The sequence below is a fragment of the Sander lucioperca genome, chromosome 9, assembly GCF_008315115.2.
Source record: "Sander lucioperca isolate FBNREF2018 chromosome 9, SLUC_FBN_1.2, whole genome shotgun sequence".
Classification (NCBI taxonomy): domain Eukaryota; kingdom Metazoa; phylum Chordata; class Actinopteri; order Perciformes; family Percidae; genus Sander; species Sander lucioperca.
In genome coordinates, this window is record NC_050181.1 from 34587777 (window position 1) to 34607093 (window position 19317).

General features: G+C 42.0%; 2 protein-coding genes across 5 annotated transcripts in view; one reads left to right on the top strand and one right to left on the bottom strand.

Annotated features, from left to right (window-relative positions):
• Window positions 1–656: 656 nt before the first annotated feature.
• selenof (selenoprotein F) lies at window positions 657–10719 on the bottom strand. 3 transcript variants are annotated; one of them, XR_004104745.1, is made up of 6 exons: window positions 10564–10719; window positions 8662–8829; window positions 5563–5626; window positions 2787–2836; window positions 2046–2596; window positions 657–668 (listed from the first exon to the last, which is right to left on the bottom strand). XR_004104745.1 is itself a non-coding variant. In XM_031298055.2 (5 exons), exons 1-5 carry the CDS (start codon window positions 10609–10611, stop codon window positions 2465–2467), a joined length of 462 nt encoding a protein of 153 aa, XP_031153915.1. In that variant the 5' UTR covers window positions 10612–10719; the 3' UTR covers window positions 1487–2464. The 3 variants fall into 3 exon arrangements, 1 of the variants encoding a protein (XP_031153915.1); XR_004898236.1 differs by lacking the exon at window positions 657–668 and having other exon boundaries at window positions 1487–2259; window positions 2345–2596; XM_031298055.2 differs by lacking the exon at window positions 657–668 and having other exon boundaries at window positions 1487–2596.
• A 232-nt stretch (window positions 10720–10951) lies between these two features.
• hs2st1a (heparan sulfate 2-O-sulfotransferase 1a) overlaps window positions 10952–19317 on the top strand; it is a 32337-nt gene continuing 23971 nt past the window's right edge. Inside the window, exons 1-2 of one of the 2 annotated variants that reach the window (XM_031298052.2) lie at window positions 10953–11254; window positions 11399–11572. In XM_031298052.2, the coding sequence (XP_031153912.1) occupies window positions 11449–11572 (124 nt within the window). In that variant the 5' untranslated portion in view covers window positions 10953–11254; window positions 11399–11448. Of the gene's footprint in view, window positions 11573–19317 lie in introns of both variants that reach the window. The other variant, XM_031298050.2, reaches the window with a different exon arrangement.

The window sequence follows — 19317 nt, forward strand, 5'->3', positions numbered from 1 at the left end:
TTTTTTTATGTTAATAAAACACTGATTTGTGAAATATTTGGTTTGAATTTCTCTAAGAATATGAATGAGAACCGACTGATTATGTGAGACTTCTGTTCATGTTTTATTAATGCAAGACTTCTACGAGTAAAGGCATATCAAGGAAGATGTATTCATACAGTATATCTATGCATTTGGTTTAAATGTAGCTATCTGTAGCAAACTTATATTTAAACAACAGCCAACAGCACCTTGTAAAAAAAAAAGCAGTCAACATGCAAAGGAAGTTCAGGGGTTACACTGCTGCTCTTTGCTTATCCGGACTGGGAGTTGTATAATAATTTAACAGTAGAGATAGTAAATCCAGGTCAGTGTGTAGTCAGTATTTTTCTAATCTATCCAGTATTTTTTGGCTGCATCATCCTGCATTAGAAGAGATGGTTCTGCTTCATCTTCCCTTTCAGAGAATGATCTGATTAGGAAATACAGAGCCAAAGTTACGGTCATGTTATGTTAGGAAATCTTAAAAGGAGGTGAGCATAAATAAATAAAAATTCATGTGAAAAGAGAAAATCTTTTTTTACTCACAAATACTGTATGGTGTAAGTTGTAGAGATATATTTTAGGGCTAGTTTTGGCAATACATTTAGCAAATTAGGGCTAAATTACAAGTTTGAACAACCCACTAACTACACCCACTGTCATTGCCAATCAATCATATCATGACCCAGGTCGTGCACAATTCACATTGAAATTTACCCTAGTCTTACCCTGATTTTTTTTTTTTTTTAAGATTATTTTTTGGGGCTTTTCTGCCTTTAATTTTGACAGGACAGCTAGATGAGAAGGGGAGAGAGAGGGTGAAGACATGCAGAAAATCGTCACAGGTCGGATTCGAAATCTGGACCTCTGCGTCGAGGCATAAACCTCTAAATATATGTGCGCCTGCTCTACCCATTGAGTCAACCCGGCCACATCTTACCCTGATTTAACCCTCTTCCCTCTTCCCGTCAACCTTGAAAAAAAACACTTTTTTCCCCCGACGTTTTTGACACCTTTTGTTTGTTTTTGCTTTGTCCAACATTTTAAATTGTTAAATTTTTCTTCTACACATTTTCAGCGCTTATTTCTACGTCCCATATTTTCTGATATAAAACAAAAATTGAAAACGGGTCAATGTGACCCGAAGTCAACACAAGGGTTAACCCACCTGGCGAGCGAGCAGATTGAGGAGGGAACCATTCAAACACACAGTCGACCTGGGTATAACCCTGGTTGAGCCATTGGTGTGAAAGGGGTATAAGCAGGGTGCCCCCGTCACAGCACCAAGCTGTTACGCTATTTCAGACCACTAGATGTCATCAACAGACCTGAGTCTGTGGTTTTAATTCAGTATGACGAGAGTCTGAGATCATTTGTACTATAGTAACAAAGATGATTGTGTTATCATACACTAGTTTTTTTTCCATTAGACAAAAAAATAAATAAAATGAGGTCATGACAGAAAAACCATCAGAGACTCTGTTTATTGTTGCATATTTAAACGGTCAACTCACTCGCTCCAAAACAAGCATCCAAAATAAATCCAGTTTCTCTTCGAAGCAGAAGATGCCGAAAAACACAAAGACACATCAGACCTCACATCCCAACAAGTGGTTTACTGTGAGGCCGTCACTAAGGTGTGCTTCGGCAAAGACATCTGCATTTGGAGAACAACTAGAACTCATTTTTTACTACAAATCCCTTCATATACAATGTTGAGCGTTATATAAAAAAATAATCATACAGGAATATCAGACAGACAGACGGGGGGGGGGGGGGACACGTAAACTCCCAAAGGTTGACAAAACAGCTAATGGTGTGCATTATTGTTTCTCAAACCTAATCGGTAATGTTGGTCATTATTTCGGATGTCCTGCCCATCTGGGCTTTGTGATTATGTCTTCTCATACTGTCACAGAAGTTATTTGGTAAAATAATGGAATTATTTCCAGATACAAAAAAAACAGTCATATGATTTTACAACCATCTATCAAGGCCGAGTCGTGTACAAATTGGTAAATAACTAAAAGGGTCGGTTCACCCAAATTCTCAGTAGCTAGTTCATCTCTAGCCAAGCAGATGGTTTTGCTCAAGTTTGAAAAGATCCGTCTGAGATGTCAATTTGTGCCGCAACTGTTTGTTGTGCTCAGGTTTACAGCTGCAAATATTTCCAGAAATATCGTCTCCGTTTTCATTTGGACTATTTCTTTACTACAAAGAAGTTCCAATGACAATTGTTGACAGTGTTTTAGGCGGTTGATCTACAGCGACTAGGACATTTTCAGTGCTGCGAGCACCACAAACAAGACTCCCATTTACCTGAAGGTGGACGCAGAAATGTCGAGCACATAAAACAGAAAATATCTGCATGGCTACATACCACCAGAGGTATTGTAATTTGGGTGAACCGACCCACTACAAAAACAGAAACATATACACTTGTCTATATCCGGTCTAATTTCTCACTCAGGAACTCCTCCACGCTGTCTGTGTTCCACTTGAGGATGCTGAGTTCTTCAGCGATGTTCCCGTTATCGTCCAAAAGCTTTAGTACCGGATCTGAGCCTCTCACGTACTGCAGGGTGGGATGGGAGAGAAACAGAGTTTGCTATCAACACTAATAACAAAATAGTCAGAGAAACGTTTGTGAGTCATTTGACAGTTGGATTTCTCTTTAAAACTGCATCTGGCAAGAAGAAGAAAAGAAGAAGCTATTTCAATGTGTGTAATTATGAGATGATATCATCATCGTTCATGATCCCTACCTTGACCTGAAGACCCTTGAACATCTTCGGCTTGTCACTCCTGACAAAAGCTGAGGAGATAAAAAAAAATAAACATAGGTGAGACAAATATTAGACAGCCAATTAGCCTTTCTATTTCAGTACTGAGGTCTGTAAGTAGTGACAACTGCAGAAACCTCTCGGGAATGCAGCGTTAACAGCGGCGGAGACAACTGAGAACACAGGAAGGCTACAGCTGAAGTAAACAAACGGGCGGCCATATGGCACAGACAGGGCTCCAGACGTCTACCCCCCGACCCATACTGACACTCAATTTACCAAATGTTACACTGAGCAGTAGATGGGAGCTCCCAAGACATCGGCATCTTAAGACAGGCATCTTAAACCACTCACACATCCCCATTGATCAAGAATCACACAAAGCACAAGCTCAGTTGCAGGAAAGAGCCGTTAATGTAAAAAACAAGATAATAAAATAAAAAAATTTTTTTTTTTAAATATCAAGGTTATAATCCAACACAAATAGGGACGCTTGGTCAGGGGCCTTTGGTGTTTGTTACTGATGCAGAAAGTCTCCTTTAGAGCTGGGATTCTTGGCGTCACTTTTATGACGCTCTGGCTCGGGACCAATTTGGCGTCATTAAAAAAAACCCAATTACGTTTAACTGACATGTGCCACAACAACGGGACATTTATAGCCTAGAAATCTAGACTCAACCTAGCGGCAGCAAATGTAATTTGCAGCCAGGGGGGTCTAGGCACTCTCCGTTGGCTTGCGAGCTGGAAAAACCAAACTCCAGTTAGGCCAATCACATTGTGTATAGAGATGGTGGGCGGGCTTATGGCTGCTGCTGGCGAACAGCGGTCTTTCGAATCGGCCTTGGAAGACTTGGAGTTAAGCTTTTCTTTGAGAAAAGAACAAAGAACGGCACTGAAGTCATTCTTAAAAAAGGAAGATGTGTTCGGAGTTTTGCCGACCGGATACGGCAAAAGTTTAATCTATCAACTACCGTTGCTCTGGCTGGTTGTAGCGCTATCCTATTGCGTGCAGAGGGAATTTGAAAGACAACCGTTTATCCCGCCCCTCGGATTGAGCCCTGCCAATGGTGAGCTCCCAGACCCAACATCTTGATGTGGGTCTGGCTTGTCAGGCTAGGGCATTTCGGTTCAGGAAGAGATCTTGGGTGGGGTTACAAAATGTAGGTTTGAGTGACAGTTAGATTAAGGAAAAGATTCTGGAAAATGTGCATTTCAGTGACAGGTTCAGGGCTGCACGATATGAGGAAAATATGCGATAACGTTGTTGAATACCGTGATAACGACATTAACTTGCAATAAATAAACAGATATTAAAATGCACTCAGTTCTGCATCTCTGCTGCTTTCAGTATTCTGCTGCAATACAACAAACTGCTTGTTGAATTTAAAACAAATGAAAGGAAATCATTTCCAACATTCTTGGAATTCTCAAATTGAACATTGAATTGAATATAAAAAAGGCAGCACTAGTTGCAGCCTTTCGCGGCGTGTATATTGCACTAGTTAGGTTTAGGAAAAGATCGTGGGAAATGTACGTTTCAGTGATATTAGGTGTTAGGTTTAGGGTAGTCTAGATCCAAGATGTTTTGTTTTTCCGAGATTGCTCTGGTGCCGCCGTAAATTCCGCCAGATGTCCCTCTTTTTGGCTGGATGTCCGTTACCTTCCTCTTTCTTTGTGTTGGTGTTCCAAACTCTGGTGCATTTCTGAGGACTATGGTTAACTGCTCCTCAGATCTCTGCAGGGTAAATCCAGACAGCTAGCTAGACTATCTGTCCAATCAGATCTGTTGCACGTCTAAAACTACCTTTGAACGAACACATGTTCCACCTAAACAAATTCCTTCCTGAGGCTATTTTGCAGAGGCACCGTGGCTCCGTCCGGTGCTTAGCGCCGCCCAAGACGGATTGTGATTGGTTTAAAGAAATGCCAATAAACCAGAGCATGTTTTTCGCCCATCCCAGAATGCTGGGTGGACTAGCCAGACCCTCCCTACGCAGTAAAGCGAGACTAGGTTTACGGAAAGATCCTGGTTGGGGGTTACAAAATGCACATTTCGGTGACATGCGGGACACAAACCCCGGTCTCCTGGGTGAAAGTCCTGTGTCATATGACCAATCCACCAATCCAACCAACGTCCCTTGGCTTTGCTAGCTGACGCTGAGAGCCACTGACCAAGCGTTAGTGACATAGTGAACATAGCGACAAGTTAGGAATGAGAAGTCAAGTCAATTTATTTATAGAGCACATTTAAAACCAACCTAGGCTGAACAAAGTGCTGTACAAAGTTATATTATGTTATAAAAAACAAAAAGGAAGACAATAAAAATACAGACACAATGAACATTATACAAACATGCGTCTATACAAATGTCCCTAAACTACATCATACGCCAAAGAATAAAAATGTGTTTTAAGACGAGACTTAGAGATATCGGCAGGAGAGGAGGACCTAATATGAATGGGAAGTTTGTTCCAGAGTCTCGGGGCCACAACGGAGAAGGCACGATCACCCTTTGTTTTCATCCGAGACTGTGGAATGGCTAAAAGGAACCGATTAGACGATCTTAGGTTCCTGGAGGAGTGATGTAGGGTAAGGAGATCAGCAATACCGGTATATAAAGAGGCCAATCCATGTAATGCCTTAAAAACAAGTAACATTACCTTCAAATTTATTCTATATTTGACCGGTAACCAGTGAAGAGAAGCCAATAGTGGGGAGAGAAGGGGTTGTATAGTCATGTTCCAACAGAGAACTCACCTTGGACTTGAGGGAACCTCCCCAGTTTTCATCCACACACCTCAAGGATGGCCCCGGCGTAGAGCTGTGTGCAGAGAGACACAATGTCAGGTAGTCCATGAGGAGTTGTTCCCCCCCCCCCCACCACCACCATCAATGCTGCACACAGTGACAGCACGGGCTGTGGCCCTGCTGGTGGGAGGATGTCTGGCCTGGAGGAGTAATTTGATTCAGGCAGACCGATTCATAAACGTGTCCAGGCGACTCCTTGGGGGTCATTAAACTGTGAGCCTGTGCATATGGAGCAGGGCTGATGGATGGCGGTTTGCGCAGGGCTCACTTGTAATCAAAACGCCAGCACCAATATACAATAAGTTACAGGAAATTGGAGTGTCACAGCAGTATTTTCAAGGGCATGCTCTGGTTGGCGTTTTCAGGGAGGAGAGTTGTAAATGGCCTGGTCGGCTGGTTCACACAAATTAAATTACGCATGCAAAGCTAAGATTCTCCTCTTTTCCTTCCTTTCTTTTGTCTATCTGTGAACAATCCAGCGCTGCTGAAATTAAATAGCCGTGCTTTTCATTTTACCACACATGGCAGAACGGAGACAAGTCCCGACTCGGTTGAGAGCAGGAAAATATGAAGCAAATGATAGGCCTAAAACATTGAAAAACATGGCGTAACTTTGCATCGAGGCGACGCAGACCGCAAGGACTGTGATCGGTCAACTGGTCCTGTGTGTTGATAGTCGGTGTTTCAAGCAGCCTACTGTGGGGAGTAGCAACATGCTAGTTCACTGACATAAGCTTTGCAAATAAACTCAACAGACATATTTTGGTTACAGTGACGGGGTTATCCGTTTGTAAAGTGTCTATATGTCAGCAACGTTTTGAAATTAGCTGGTTAATGTCACAGGTCACAAATATGTTGTTACTTTTTTTTTTTTTTTTTTTAAACAAGACTACAAAATTTATAACAATAATTTCCTAAAACAGATTTTAGCAAACGATGCTCAAACAGAAGGAAATAGTGCATTTGTTGACTATTTTCAGCTGCAGGGCTGTTGTGCTTGGCTACACAGGCAATACTTGTAAGCTGGCTCAGTTCATGGTTAGTTTTGGTCTTTTCGTGGGATTTATTGACAGTAGAAAAAAATGGAATATCGTCAAACGTATCCGCTGAGACTCTCAGGAAGGTTTGTCCTGCTCAACCGAGAAATGCTGTAGAATGGCACCAATGGGAGCTGAGGTGCTGCTATGTGCCGGGGGGGCTCTGCAGAGAAGTAGACATTTGAAAATGAGTAACCGAGATGCCCTCCATGCTCAGTGAATCTTACTAATTGACAAGGCTGCGCAATAAGCCATTTCTCAGAGGGTTTAATGATACGGCACTAATGTCAAATTGCGAGACTGAAAGAATTCTTAAGGCAGATGATTGTTGCTGTCTGAGGAGAAAATGTGCTTAGTGACAATACCATTTCTACTGGTACCCTCAGACAGCCCATCGCTCTTCTAAGTGACATTTTCACTCAAACCGCGAGGAGGAAGAGGAGTAATCTTTCCTCCAAGTGTCTGCCTGAAAACAGAGTTATCATCAAGAGGTTTAATGAGGTGTGCACTTCACTTTCCCAAGGTGCTGTTGCTAGGATACCACACTCTCACACGCACACACTCACACACACTCTGGGGGCTTTTGCTTAATCAAAGAAGATCTACATTGTTTTTCCACCATCACTTGACTCAGTAAGTAGCCCTTTTCACACAGCCTGTTCAAGGCGGGACTGATGTGCCGCTATTCCGCCTTGCCGTTGTGTATAAAAGGTACGGACACGGAATTGGAGGGCAGAGTTGTTCCGTAGCCGGCAGCGGAGGCAGTAGTAACAGAGCCGAAGCTTTCTAAAATCACACACTGGGGCAGCATTATGTCAGCGTTGCTTGGTTCAGTATTGTGGATTGTCTGTGTAAAAGAGGCTAGAGTTTATTTGTCAGAGAGCCCAGCATGGACTCCTTTTTAATTTGATGTAATCACCAGAGCAATGAGTGCAAAGTCACCCCTCCCTGTTGGTTACAGAGTGGTTGTTACTGCAAAAACTTGATAAATGAACCCATGGGGAGTGTCACACTGGGGTTAAGGAGCCTGGACTCTGAACATCAGAGAGAGAGATTGAGACGGACAGCTACTGACAGGGTTTGTGTGTGGCAGTTCAGATCAGATGCACAGCTGCAAACACTGTCAACAGACCCAGTGACAGGGAGGCTAAAACTAGGTTGTTTTTAGGAGCAGCTCAAATGCTGTCAATAAATGTGACACAGGGGTCCTCAGTGCTACTATCCATTGTGAAGCCTGTCAGCTGTAAAACTCAGTAACGGACTAGAGACAGCATACAGATCAGCTCAAGGCTCCACAATTAATAGACTGTCTGTTGTGCATCATCTAATTTGTCAAGTCTCAGTCAGGCAGCTCAGAATAACAATAAGTGCCTTTTATTTGATCATTTTACCGCATGAACATTGTTTCTGGTTCCACTTCCTCCATTCTCACTTAACCGTAGGGCTGGGACCATAGGCTTTTGTCACGATTTGATTATTTCACGAAACACGGGTGCCGATTCGATTTGTATTGCGTTATTTGTTAGTCTTAGTCAATAGTATTGAGTAATGCAATTTTCTTTTCCTTCTTTAAGGAAAGCTAGATTTGAAAAATACACTTCTAGAGACAATATATCATGAGACATTTCTAAAAACAAATTGTTTTCTAAGAAGAATCCACATCCCATGTCAGTCAGTCTGTTTGACATTTATATATTAACATAACATGGGTTTTCGGCACTTTGGTCTGTTTTGCTGGAAACGGATATGATGTAGGTGCCGTCAGCGGTACCTTATAAACAGAAAATATTAAGTTGAATCATTGGTAAAAATAAATAAATATGGATTCTAGGGAAAAGAACCGATTTTACAAATCGGCGCAAAAAAAAAAAAAATCATGATAAATACGATCCGATTTTACCGGATCGTATGTCTCGTATGAATCTCCTATTAAAAAGGTATTTGCAAAACGCTCCAGACAGGCAATTACTTTCTGTTTGCCTACTCCCTGGAGCTCTGTTGTTCCCTTTACCTTGCGCGCTTCCATCTGGGCCTCCTGCTGGCAGCACTGCCCGCAGTCAGGCTGGAGCTTGTTGAGGCTGAACTCCCCGAGCAGGTCACAGGAGCTGCACAGCAGGTTGCTGGAGAAGCCCAGCTCTCTGCATGCCTCTGATGACAGATCGGCACCATACGCCGACAGCTGGAGAGAGGAAGGAGGAGATAAGAGTCCCACAGAGAGGGAAAAATAAAAAGCCAGGGTTTAATAAAAGTGCTTACTCCTCATATGCAGGTGTGTGAGGATTAAAAAAAGCCTCATGTCTAGGGCTGGGTATTGTTCAAAATTTTCCGATACCGGTACAAATACTGATACAAATACCACGACTTTGATATCGGTTCCTAAACGATACTTTTTTTCCGATACCAATTTTATAAAACAAAAAGAAATAACATTACGGCACAAATCTTTTCATTCATATTTCATACTTAGTTTTTCCTGCTTGTCTCTGCGATGTGTAACGTTAGACAGCCAATCAGCAGCATTATTAGATCTTGGTAGAAGCATGCTGCTTGCTTATTGGCTCACTGATGCTGATGAGATTTACTCCTTGGGTATTGAAATTGGGTATTGAATGACGAGGCATTTTTCGATCCTCGATACTTTAGAGGTAATTCGGTCGGTGCCTAAAAAGTATACCCAGCCCTACTTATGTCACTGATAAAAAAGAAGCCTGAAATTAGGAATTGAGATTGATTAATTGTGAATAAAGTGCAATAAAATCCTTGTATGTAGTGCTGCAAGTAACTGTAATGCTAAAACTACCATTTCATCATCTATGATCTACAAAGTTGGTGTTCAATAATCAAACATTTGTGACATCTTAAGAGTACTTGTAGATGTACTTGTAGAGTGACCAACAGACAAAAAGAACAATTGATAAGAACATTCATTTGATTTGTGATATTGAAAGAAACTGTAGTCAGCAAATATTAATTATATCAATTAACTTGTGTGGATTTTTTGGTACAAGGATCTAATTGTCGGGATTGGTAGGAATGTGGGTAAACAGGCAGCCTCATTAACAGGATGTTTCAGTCTGAGGTGTGTTCACGCTCTTTGCTGCTAAAGTAAGTGAAGTAGAAATGCCCTGGTGTCAGTGAATACACAGGACTCAGCTGATGTTGCTAGGTACCTTGTTTTTCTTTGACAGGCAAGCTAATAAAAGACTACTAGATACATTTGACCTGATCTGTTTTCGCTTTCAGGATTCCGGAAACCTTGGCCCTCTAATGTTTGATTACCATATATAAAAAAAAAGTTCCTTCCAAGCAAATATTGAGACGTTCAATGACCCGTTGTTTGAACGTCGAATCAAGACGTTCGCGTTATGGTTAAAAAACGAAAATCGTGCCTAGGTCTGTGACGTTACCTGGCCGCCTGCTGGACTGGATGTCCTTCCGGGACGTCCAGTCTAAAATAAAAAAAATAAGTCTAAAATAGTAAAGTTATTTTGGTAATCACAACTTCTTGTCAATAAGGAGTTTGACAAGTCTTCACACAATTCTTATTTTCTGTTTTTTTTTTTAAGAAGCTATAGGGTCTGACTGGACTGGATTATTCGACGTGGAAACAACGTCACCATCTGGCCGTTGACCTCATAACCAAGTGGCCGTTTTGGGCTAGGGACACGATGTCACCGTCCGCCCAAAATATTAAAAGCTAAAACATAGACACCGACCGAGGAGGCTTCACTTCCCCGTCATGTTTTGAGGATAAGCCACGTCATTTTGAAGCTCCGGCTTCATCAGGATGCGGCTCACAAAACGAAATATAACGTTAGACAGCTGGCAGCTTCGCCAACCGCTTAGCTATGTTATCTATAAAGCACTACTGACTGCGCCGACAATTGCCAATTTTCAGTGTTAATAAACTCACCGTTTGTAAAAGCGAGAGAAGCCACAGGAGATACACCTCTCCCGACATTTTAGAGCCTGCTTTGTTAGCCAAATCTACTCTGAAGACCCCTTTATTTATCGAAGGGCTGCCCCCATCGCGCCTGATCGTTAAACTTCTTAACTGATCGTTTGTTTTCCCAAAACTGTTCGACGTCTGCTGACATAACATCGTTCACATAGTTATATCAATATTTCTATAAATATTTTAGTAATTTCGAAGAATTACATTTCATTTATATGTTTCTTGAGTTTTGGCATATTCCAAAGTCGACTCAAAATATCTTCTTCGCCTCTGCTGCCACCACGGTTCAAAAAGAAGTGCGACACCTGCTGTCCGAGTTCAGCTCAGTTTGGGAAAATTGTCCAATCCGGTTTGAACAGACACATTGTCGACGAATAGAAAGCCTCAGCCTTGTGGTGGACTGTTGATACATCCAATAGCCTAATGTAGTCTGTCCGTGGTGCGAAGGTGGACACACACTGGACGGGTCAAGAGGAAAGCGCTACATGGGAGACGCAGGCGACAGCGGCTGGTAACGATACCACCGCTCCTACATCCCGGAGAGACCAATTCGCACAGTGGAGAAATCTCTAGGGCTTTACGACGCTCCGCTTTTGGGAATTGACTTTATAAAAATAACCAAGCAGAGCATGAACACGTCGCGTTTGAGGTAACCAGAGGATTTGAACACTGGGAGATATCCACACACACACACACAGAGGGAGAGAGGGCCATGCTCAGATACTCCGCCGCTTTGTAATCACCGTCGTCGCTGTGTGTGTGTGTGTGTGTATATGTGTGTGTGTGTTTCCAGTGGCTCCTTCTCTGAGCATGGACTGACCCAATCCCTCTCTGGATGATTTGATGGGGCTACTCAGAGTCATGATGCCGCCCAAGTTGCAGCTTCTGGCGCTGCTGGCGTTCGCAGTGGCCATGTTCTTCTTGGAGAACCAGATCCAGAAGCTGGAGGAGTCCCGGGGGAAGCTCGGTAAGTTTAAGGAGCTGCAGCTCGATCACATCCCGTCACAACACTCCAGGAACACCGCAGGCTGGGAGTGAGGTATCTCTTGGGTCACCGTATGTGCATCACCATTGTTGTGCATTTGTGTGCTTAAAGAGCAGCACATCATCCACCACAAATGCTTCATCACACAGCCTACGGAATGTTAAAAGAGGCCGTCCTGCTGAACTTTGCATGACCATTCCGAGGATTTGTAGTAATGTAATGCAGATAGCATCTGCTTCTCATCCTTATGTGTGCAATGCAGTTTGAGATTGAGGGTCTGCTGCTATATTCAGCCTGTTGCCCCGTGGCAGTGAGTGTGTGTTTTTATACTTTAGAGCTGCAGATTATTTTATTTTCATTATTGGTTAATCTGAGAATTATGTTTCGGATGTGATTAATCGTTTGGTTTATGCAATGTCAAAACATTGGAAATTGCCCATCACATTTTTCCAAAGCCCAATAAGAGTCTTTTGTCTTCGTTGTGTACAACCAGTAGTCCAAAAGCCCAAGATATTCAGTTTATAATTATTTGGGGAAAAACTGAGAAAAGTAGCAAATCCTTCAAACATTTGAGAAGCTGGAACTGGGGCATTTTTGGCTTTTCTGCTTGAAAAAAAAAATAGTTGTGGATACATTTCCTGTCATTGACTAACTGATAAATAGATACATTTTGGAGATTGATAAGAGCTAACGGCTCATTTAAAAGTATAGGACAAGGTGTGGCAATACAAAAGTATCAATCGAAGTGCTGTCCACACCTTTTATATGAAGTAGGCTAGGGCTGCAACTAACGATTATTTTCATAGTCGATTAATCTGTCGATTATTTTCTCGATTAATCGATTAGTTGTTTGATCTATAAAAATGTCAAGACATGGTGAAAAATGTGGATCAGTGTTTCCCAAAGCCTAAGAGGACATCCTCAAATGTCTTGGCTTCTGATTCTGATTCTGATTCTGATTGTTTTGTGCAAAACTCAAAGATATTCAGTTTACTGTCACAGAGGAGAGAAGAAACTAGAAGATATTCACATTTAACAAGCTGGAATCAGAGAAATCTTATTTTTTTTTAATAAAAAAAATGACTCAAATGATTAATCGATTATCAAAATGGTTGACAACTAATCGATTCATCGATTCATCGTTGCACCTCTAAAGTAGGCCTATAGGACATGCAAGCTGCTGGATCTGGAGTCACACTGAAAGGTGGGATGGTCAGTGATCAGTATACAGTATATTGCAGTGCTTTTAGAGCTATCAAGGGACCTCTTTTTGCTTAAAGTAAGTTTTAGTGATATTCTGCATGCATGGGGATGCCACCCTGCTGCAAATCCTCTGCTGCCCCTTTACCAAACTCTCTCCTATGATTGAAACGTGACCGGCGCTGCGTTCAAATCTCATTGCGAGCTCCCATCAGGGGCTCACTCCCAATAAAGATCTGGGACATTGCAGGATTATCTCTCTGGTGCCTCCACTGTGGGGGGGGGTTTCAAGGAGCAGCAGAGCGGTGCAGACGCATCTGAGGGTGCAGCCAGCCAGCGTACCTCAGGGGTTCACACACCACCTCTTGTACTATTTGATGAAAGTGGGAGCCTGCCACTGAAGACAGGGAGCATTTTTTACAGCAGACATTTTTGACACGTTAGAGCAGGAAAAGCACAAGTGTAATCAATAACATTAAAAATGGCTGCAGTTAATTCCATCTAGGTGAGGCACTTCCAGAGTCCTTGTATTGTGCATGCTGGTTCATCCAATGGCTTACAGGAACATTTAAAGGACAATTCCGGCGCAAAATGAACCTAGGGGTTAATAACAGATGTGTACCCACTCGGTCGTTCTCTGGGACATGTTTTCATGCTAATCGAATGTGTTTGTAGCTTGAAAAAAAGCTAGAGCGGACCGCTGATTAGCTTACAACGCTAGTATTCAGGGCACAGGGAAAGTAAAAACAAATCGGCGACAGTAGCTCCCCAAGACGGCAGCCGCCTGTATACGAGAACGCGACTGTCTTTATAATCTATCTTTTTAATAAACTGTCTGTACACTTACAATGTTCTCAGTGCTTCGGTTAACATTTAGGGACCCTCATTATGCTACCATTGAAGTGTGGTGATATTTTGAGCCTTTTTAGTGGTATAATAAGCGTTGTAAGCTAATCAGCGGTCCGCTCTAGCTTGTTTCAAGCTACAAACACATTCGATTAGCATGAAAACATGACCCAGAGAGCGATCGAGTGGGTACACATCTGTTATTAACCGCTAGGTTCGTTTTGCGCCGGAATTGTCCTTTAATGGAGCTGAGAAATCGTTACTTATATTAGTAACACCTGTGCTATGACAACTGAAAATCGCTGCTGTGAAAAGGGCCCATTACATTTTAACTATGGCATATTTCACAGGCCCTGCACACCCGCACAGGTGTCATTCTGGATGATTAGACCTCTGCTCAGGCTGACGTGTGTATCTATGCTGGGAAATATGAGGTCACCAAACTCTGTATTTATAAGGTGCAACAAAACTAACAGGAGAGCCAAGGAGCTGTTATTCAAGCACAGTCTGTACAGACTCACGCAGTTATGAGAAGAGGTCTAATTAGGTGTGTGTGTGTGTGTGTGTGTGTGTGTGTGTGTGTGTGTGTGTGTGTGTGTGTGTGTGTGTGTGTGTGTGTGTGTGTGTGTGTGTGTGTGTGTGTGTGTGTGTGTGTGTGAGAAAGTGGTGGTATTGACTGAAAAGGATTCTTTAGTGCCGATACCGATTTTCTTTTTCATCAGCCTTAGCCGATGACCGATACGGGCTGCCGATTTTCTTGAGCCGATATTTGGAGCCGATACTGCTTTTGCTCCCTCAATTTACATCATAAAAATGTAAATTTTGTGTAAAAATTAGTTTTTTTTTTTTTTCTTTAAAAATAATAAACAAAAACACAGATCAGTGTCACTTCTGCAATCCTCTTACATTCATATCACCCAAATTATGTGTTGCAGTGTGCATGATATGGATGGGTGCACTGCATATGGTTAACTGTGCAAGGGTAAAAGGCTTTCATCAACATCTACAACACAGCCTTTATGATGCATTGCTTGCTGACATATTATAAGACAGATATAATCAGGTCATCACAAAATGTCCTTTGTTACATTTAAATAATTTAAGAAAACAATAAACCTGAAAAGTAGCCATTGAAATATGAAGTGCTTGATTTGTAATTTAAGACTGCCATGGTGCTAGTGGTGGAGGGGCAGTGCATGGTCTGCACGTGAACTGCAGTGTCTCCAGCAACACAGAGCTGCCTGTCTATAAATAATGCCGGGAAAAAACTATCGGCAAACGCAGCAGCCGCGTATCGGCCAATGCCGGTACACGTAAAAACGCTAATATCGGCCCAATATATCGGCCGGCCGATAAAATCGGTCTATCACTGGTGGTAGGCACTTAATTTTTGCCGTTGTTCCATAATAATCTTTAGCATAGCTTAGACTGGACATTTTATGTTGATTGACTAATCGGTTAATTAAGTAACAACATTCAGCGCTAGTTCGGGCCTTAGATAGTTGATGTCATGCCACTTTTACTGGGATTACAGCTGTCACGGTGAGTCGATTCATTGATTGGGAGGAAATAAATCTGCAACAATTTTGATAATCAAGTAATGGTTTTAGTCATTTTTCTTTGTTTTCCATGTTTGTTTTCCTGGAGCTTACAGGTAGACGAGTAGACAGACTCTTTGTCAGATGAGTCAAAGATGAGGCTGTTTTGGAAAGTCTCCAGGCAAGATTGTGAATAAAATAGTTAATCGTCATCTTAATTGAATTAAGTGTCCCAGCTGAGTTTCCACATGCTGGAACAATCAGGAGTCCCGGGGGTATAGATGGCTATATTGGCCTGTTACGTGGTTTACTGCTCATGTAAAGGGATCTACTTTAACACACACACACACACACACACACACACACACACACACACACATACACACACACATATACACACACACACACACACACTTCCGATATGCTGAAACAAAACCTGAGAGGCCTTTCCCCCGACTGCCCACCACCACGAGAATCTGTTGACTTGGCAGAAAGCGCTCTGATGGATGACTGGACTGAGCAGACGTCTGTATACTGGAGCTCTGAATTATGTGCTGCATAGCCAAATAGTTGTGAGTGAGGCGTTCACAGGCACCATGCTGAAAGCCACGGGGCCGCTCACATTACCAGGTACGCCTGCTGCAGGTCCATCTGTGCAACAATACCCAGCGTAACAACCAGGACAAGTGGTGTCCAAACCCAAATCACATCTCCATGAAGGACTCTTACGAGATTAAAATGACTATATGTCACCTTCCTGCGTCGTGTTTTTATCATTACAATATTTATTTAAAAAAAAAAAAACAGGGCTGCCGTCTCAGCCAGAAGCTGAGTTTACAAGAATTTGAAAAATTTTAAAATTTGTGGCAAAATAAGAAACAGTTGCAACCCAGTCTCACGGCAGTTCGTGAAATGGTCACGTTATTTAATCTATTGATTTGTGTACACGGACACGTTTATCTTGTTTTTTTTCAGGGAGGTTGGTTGGGGTGGGGGATGGGTCAAACAATACAGGACTTTCACCCCGGAGACTGGGGATTGTGTCCCGGCGTGTGACGTTTCCTTTCCCCGTTGTTCTTTTCCTAAACACAACCGTCCCGTCGTTGTCCCGCATCCCCCAAAAACCGCCGATCGTCTCCCGCATGTGACGTTTCCTTTCCCTGTTCTTCTTTTCCTAAACGCAACCTCCGTATAGATGCTTCCCATTACGTGCTGACCACCAGGAAAAAAAACGAGATAAACGTGTCCGTGTACACGAATCAATAGATTAAAAATTACGTGAGACCGTGTTGACAGTTAGGCTACATACACAGTCAGCTTTTGCACGCTGTGGTTGTGTAAAACAACAACTGCAGACAAAGCAGGTGAAAATATTGTAGGTGTGTGTAGGGCTAGGCAATATATCGATATATGGATATCGTAATACGAGACTAGATATCGTCTTAGATTTTGGATATCGTAATATGACGTAAGTGTTGTCTTCTCCTGGTTTTTAAAGGCTGAATTGCAGTAGTAACGCGCTGCACATATAATGGTAGGAACACCTGCAATGTTCACAATTAACTTCATGCAGGTTGGAATGGCCGGCGCCCTCTCCTCACAATGTGGGATGCTATTGCCTGACATGCAGGTAGAATCATTTCCCGCATTAGACGCCTCCCACAGAGCAGACAAGCTGTGATTTGCTTCCAAGCTAATCGTCGTCCCAAGGTTTCACTGAGAAGTTTCCTGCTTTACAATCATGCCGCGATGCAGTGTGTCCTGCTGTGGGCCTAATCTATTATTCGGACAGCATTTGTCTCCGCCTGCTCACCAGCAGTGCTGTCGCCTGGGTCAGTAACGCAGACTGACTGTGCAGGGATGAATGGGTGGAAATCATAAAGTTTTTTTTAAGAGAGCCACGAACAGGGATTCAGGGCCACTTTCCCTGTCAGGGTTGCCATTAACTCCTTCTCAGTCAATTTCAGACGCTCACCTTGAAGAAATATCATGCTATTATTCTAAAGTCTAACACTGACATTCCTGCGTAATGTTTGATATATAACAGGAGACGAACGCCTGATTTGAATTAATTGGTGATAAGATCTTCTCAACCGGTCAAAAAAGTCATCAATCACAATCAGTATGTACAAATGGCACCAAAAGGCCCTAACCAGAAGGGCTTTTCTGGTTCTTAAAAAGAACTGAAAAATAATTGTAAAGTCAAAGTGTGTACATTTTCTTAGAATGAGGGCCCGGTTAGAAAAACTTGTACAAAAAGTTGAATATCTCCATGTAGGGGATCATGTGGACATCTGCATGACTTGTAAAGTGTACAGTGGTGCTCATAAGTTTATGAACCCATGCTAAAGTTGACTAAAAAGAGGAATATAAAAATCATCTTTTGGAAATTGATCTTAATGCCTTTTAATTAAAAATATTTGGAAAAATCCAACCTTTAAGGACACCGATTTTCTTTGTGAATGAATAATGTATCGCAAATAAGTAAATGTTCTTCCTTAAAATACCGTATGTAGCCCCACATCATCACATACCCTTCACCATACCTAGAGATTGGCATGGGGTACTTTCCATAAAATCATCTCTCAATGCAAATCAAACCAACTATTAGGCTAACTGAAATAAAACCATGCCAATCTCTAGGTATGGTGAAGGGTATGCGATGATGTGGGGCTATTTTAATTCCAAAGGCCAAGGGAACTTTATCAGGATGCATAGTATCCTGGACCCATGAAATACCTGGCCTTTAAAAATAATAATCTGCCTGCCTCTATGGGAATTTAACATAGGGGTGTACTTACTTATGCCCCCTGTATTTTAAGGAAGAACATGTATTTATTTACGATACATTATTCATTCTGAATTTTTTTAATTAAGGCATTAAGATCAGTTTCCAAAAGATGATTTTTTTTTTTTTATTCCTCTTTTTAGTCAACTTTAGCATGGGTTCATAAACTTATGAGCACCACTGTATTCAAATAATATGATTTCCTCTGTTAATCTTTTGTATGTGCATAATCTGAATCAGAAAGGGATTCATTGCCAAGTAAGTAACACTTAGGAGGAATTTTCCATGGTTGTTGGTGCATACATAAGCATATAAACATGAATATGAAATAAACAAACAATAAATACGGAAACAAATATGTACATATAACTGTTTAACATTAAGAAAGAAAAGAGGCTGTATGGATTAGTACAGGATGTGCAACGTATTGAGTTGAATGTTAAAGTGCAAAGCTGACACTTGTGATGAAGTCAAACTCAAGACTGAAGGATGATGGGGCGACCTCGAGCTCCCCCAGTAGGGTGGGTCCTCTGCAGCGGCCCGGGTTCGAGTCCGACCTGCGGCCCTTTGCTGCGTGTCATCCCCCATCTCTCTCCCACCTTTCCTGTCTATCCACTGTCACTATCAAATAAAAAAGACTGTAGGACTATGAGACGTCATATTTCTTCACAATAGGCTCAGTAAAGATGATAATATAGAACTCCAGTTCGGTGTATAGTGGGTGATACATTCATACCAGTGCCAATCCCTTTCAGTAGGGGTGCTGAAACAAAAACAATGTATTTCTGTTTTCTGACTGAAGGCATGTTCATTACACAGTTGAGCGCATCAGTATTTGTGTAACATCTGTCCCTGCTACCTGCTTTTATAGATTCAAGCTATATTATTTCCTCAGGGAAATTACAGGGAGAAAATCTGTCAGATAATGGATCACTATAAAATAAAACTATATAAATTACTCCTGGTGTGGGAAATTCACACATCTAAAGGGCAATGTTAGAACAATTTCCTTCTTTTCACATCCAATATCCAACTAAACAAATGTGATTTGGGTTTTTGGTGTCGTCCCTCCACGCCCTACGTTTTCCTTGCAGGTGTTGCATATTGCAAACTTGTTATCTTCTGCACACACGCTGAAGAATTTCCAAACAGCTGACATGTTGCAGGTTAATTCACGAGGTTCCCTACATGTTCAAGAATAGCGCGGACACGCACTTCACACTGCGAGCGGGTACGCGCGACACACGGCGGAAAAGTTGAGAGAAAGGGAAAAAAGACTGTGCTGTCTCATCTGTGTGTGCGTGCGTCCTTGAGAACTGTAACTCGTATAACTTATGTTGTCAGTTAATTGTAGC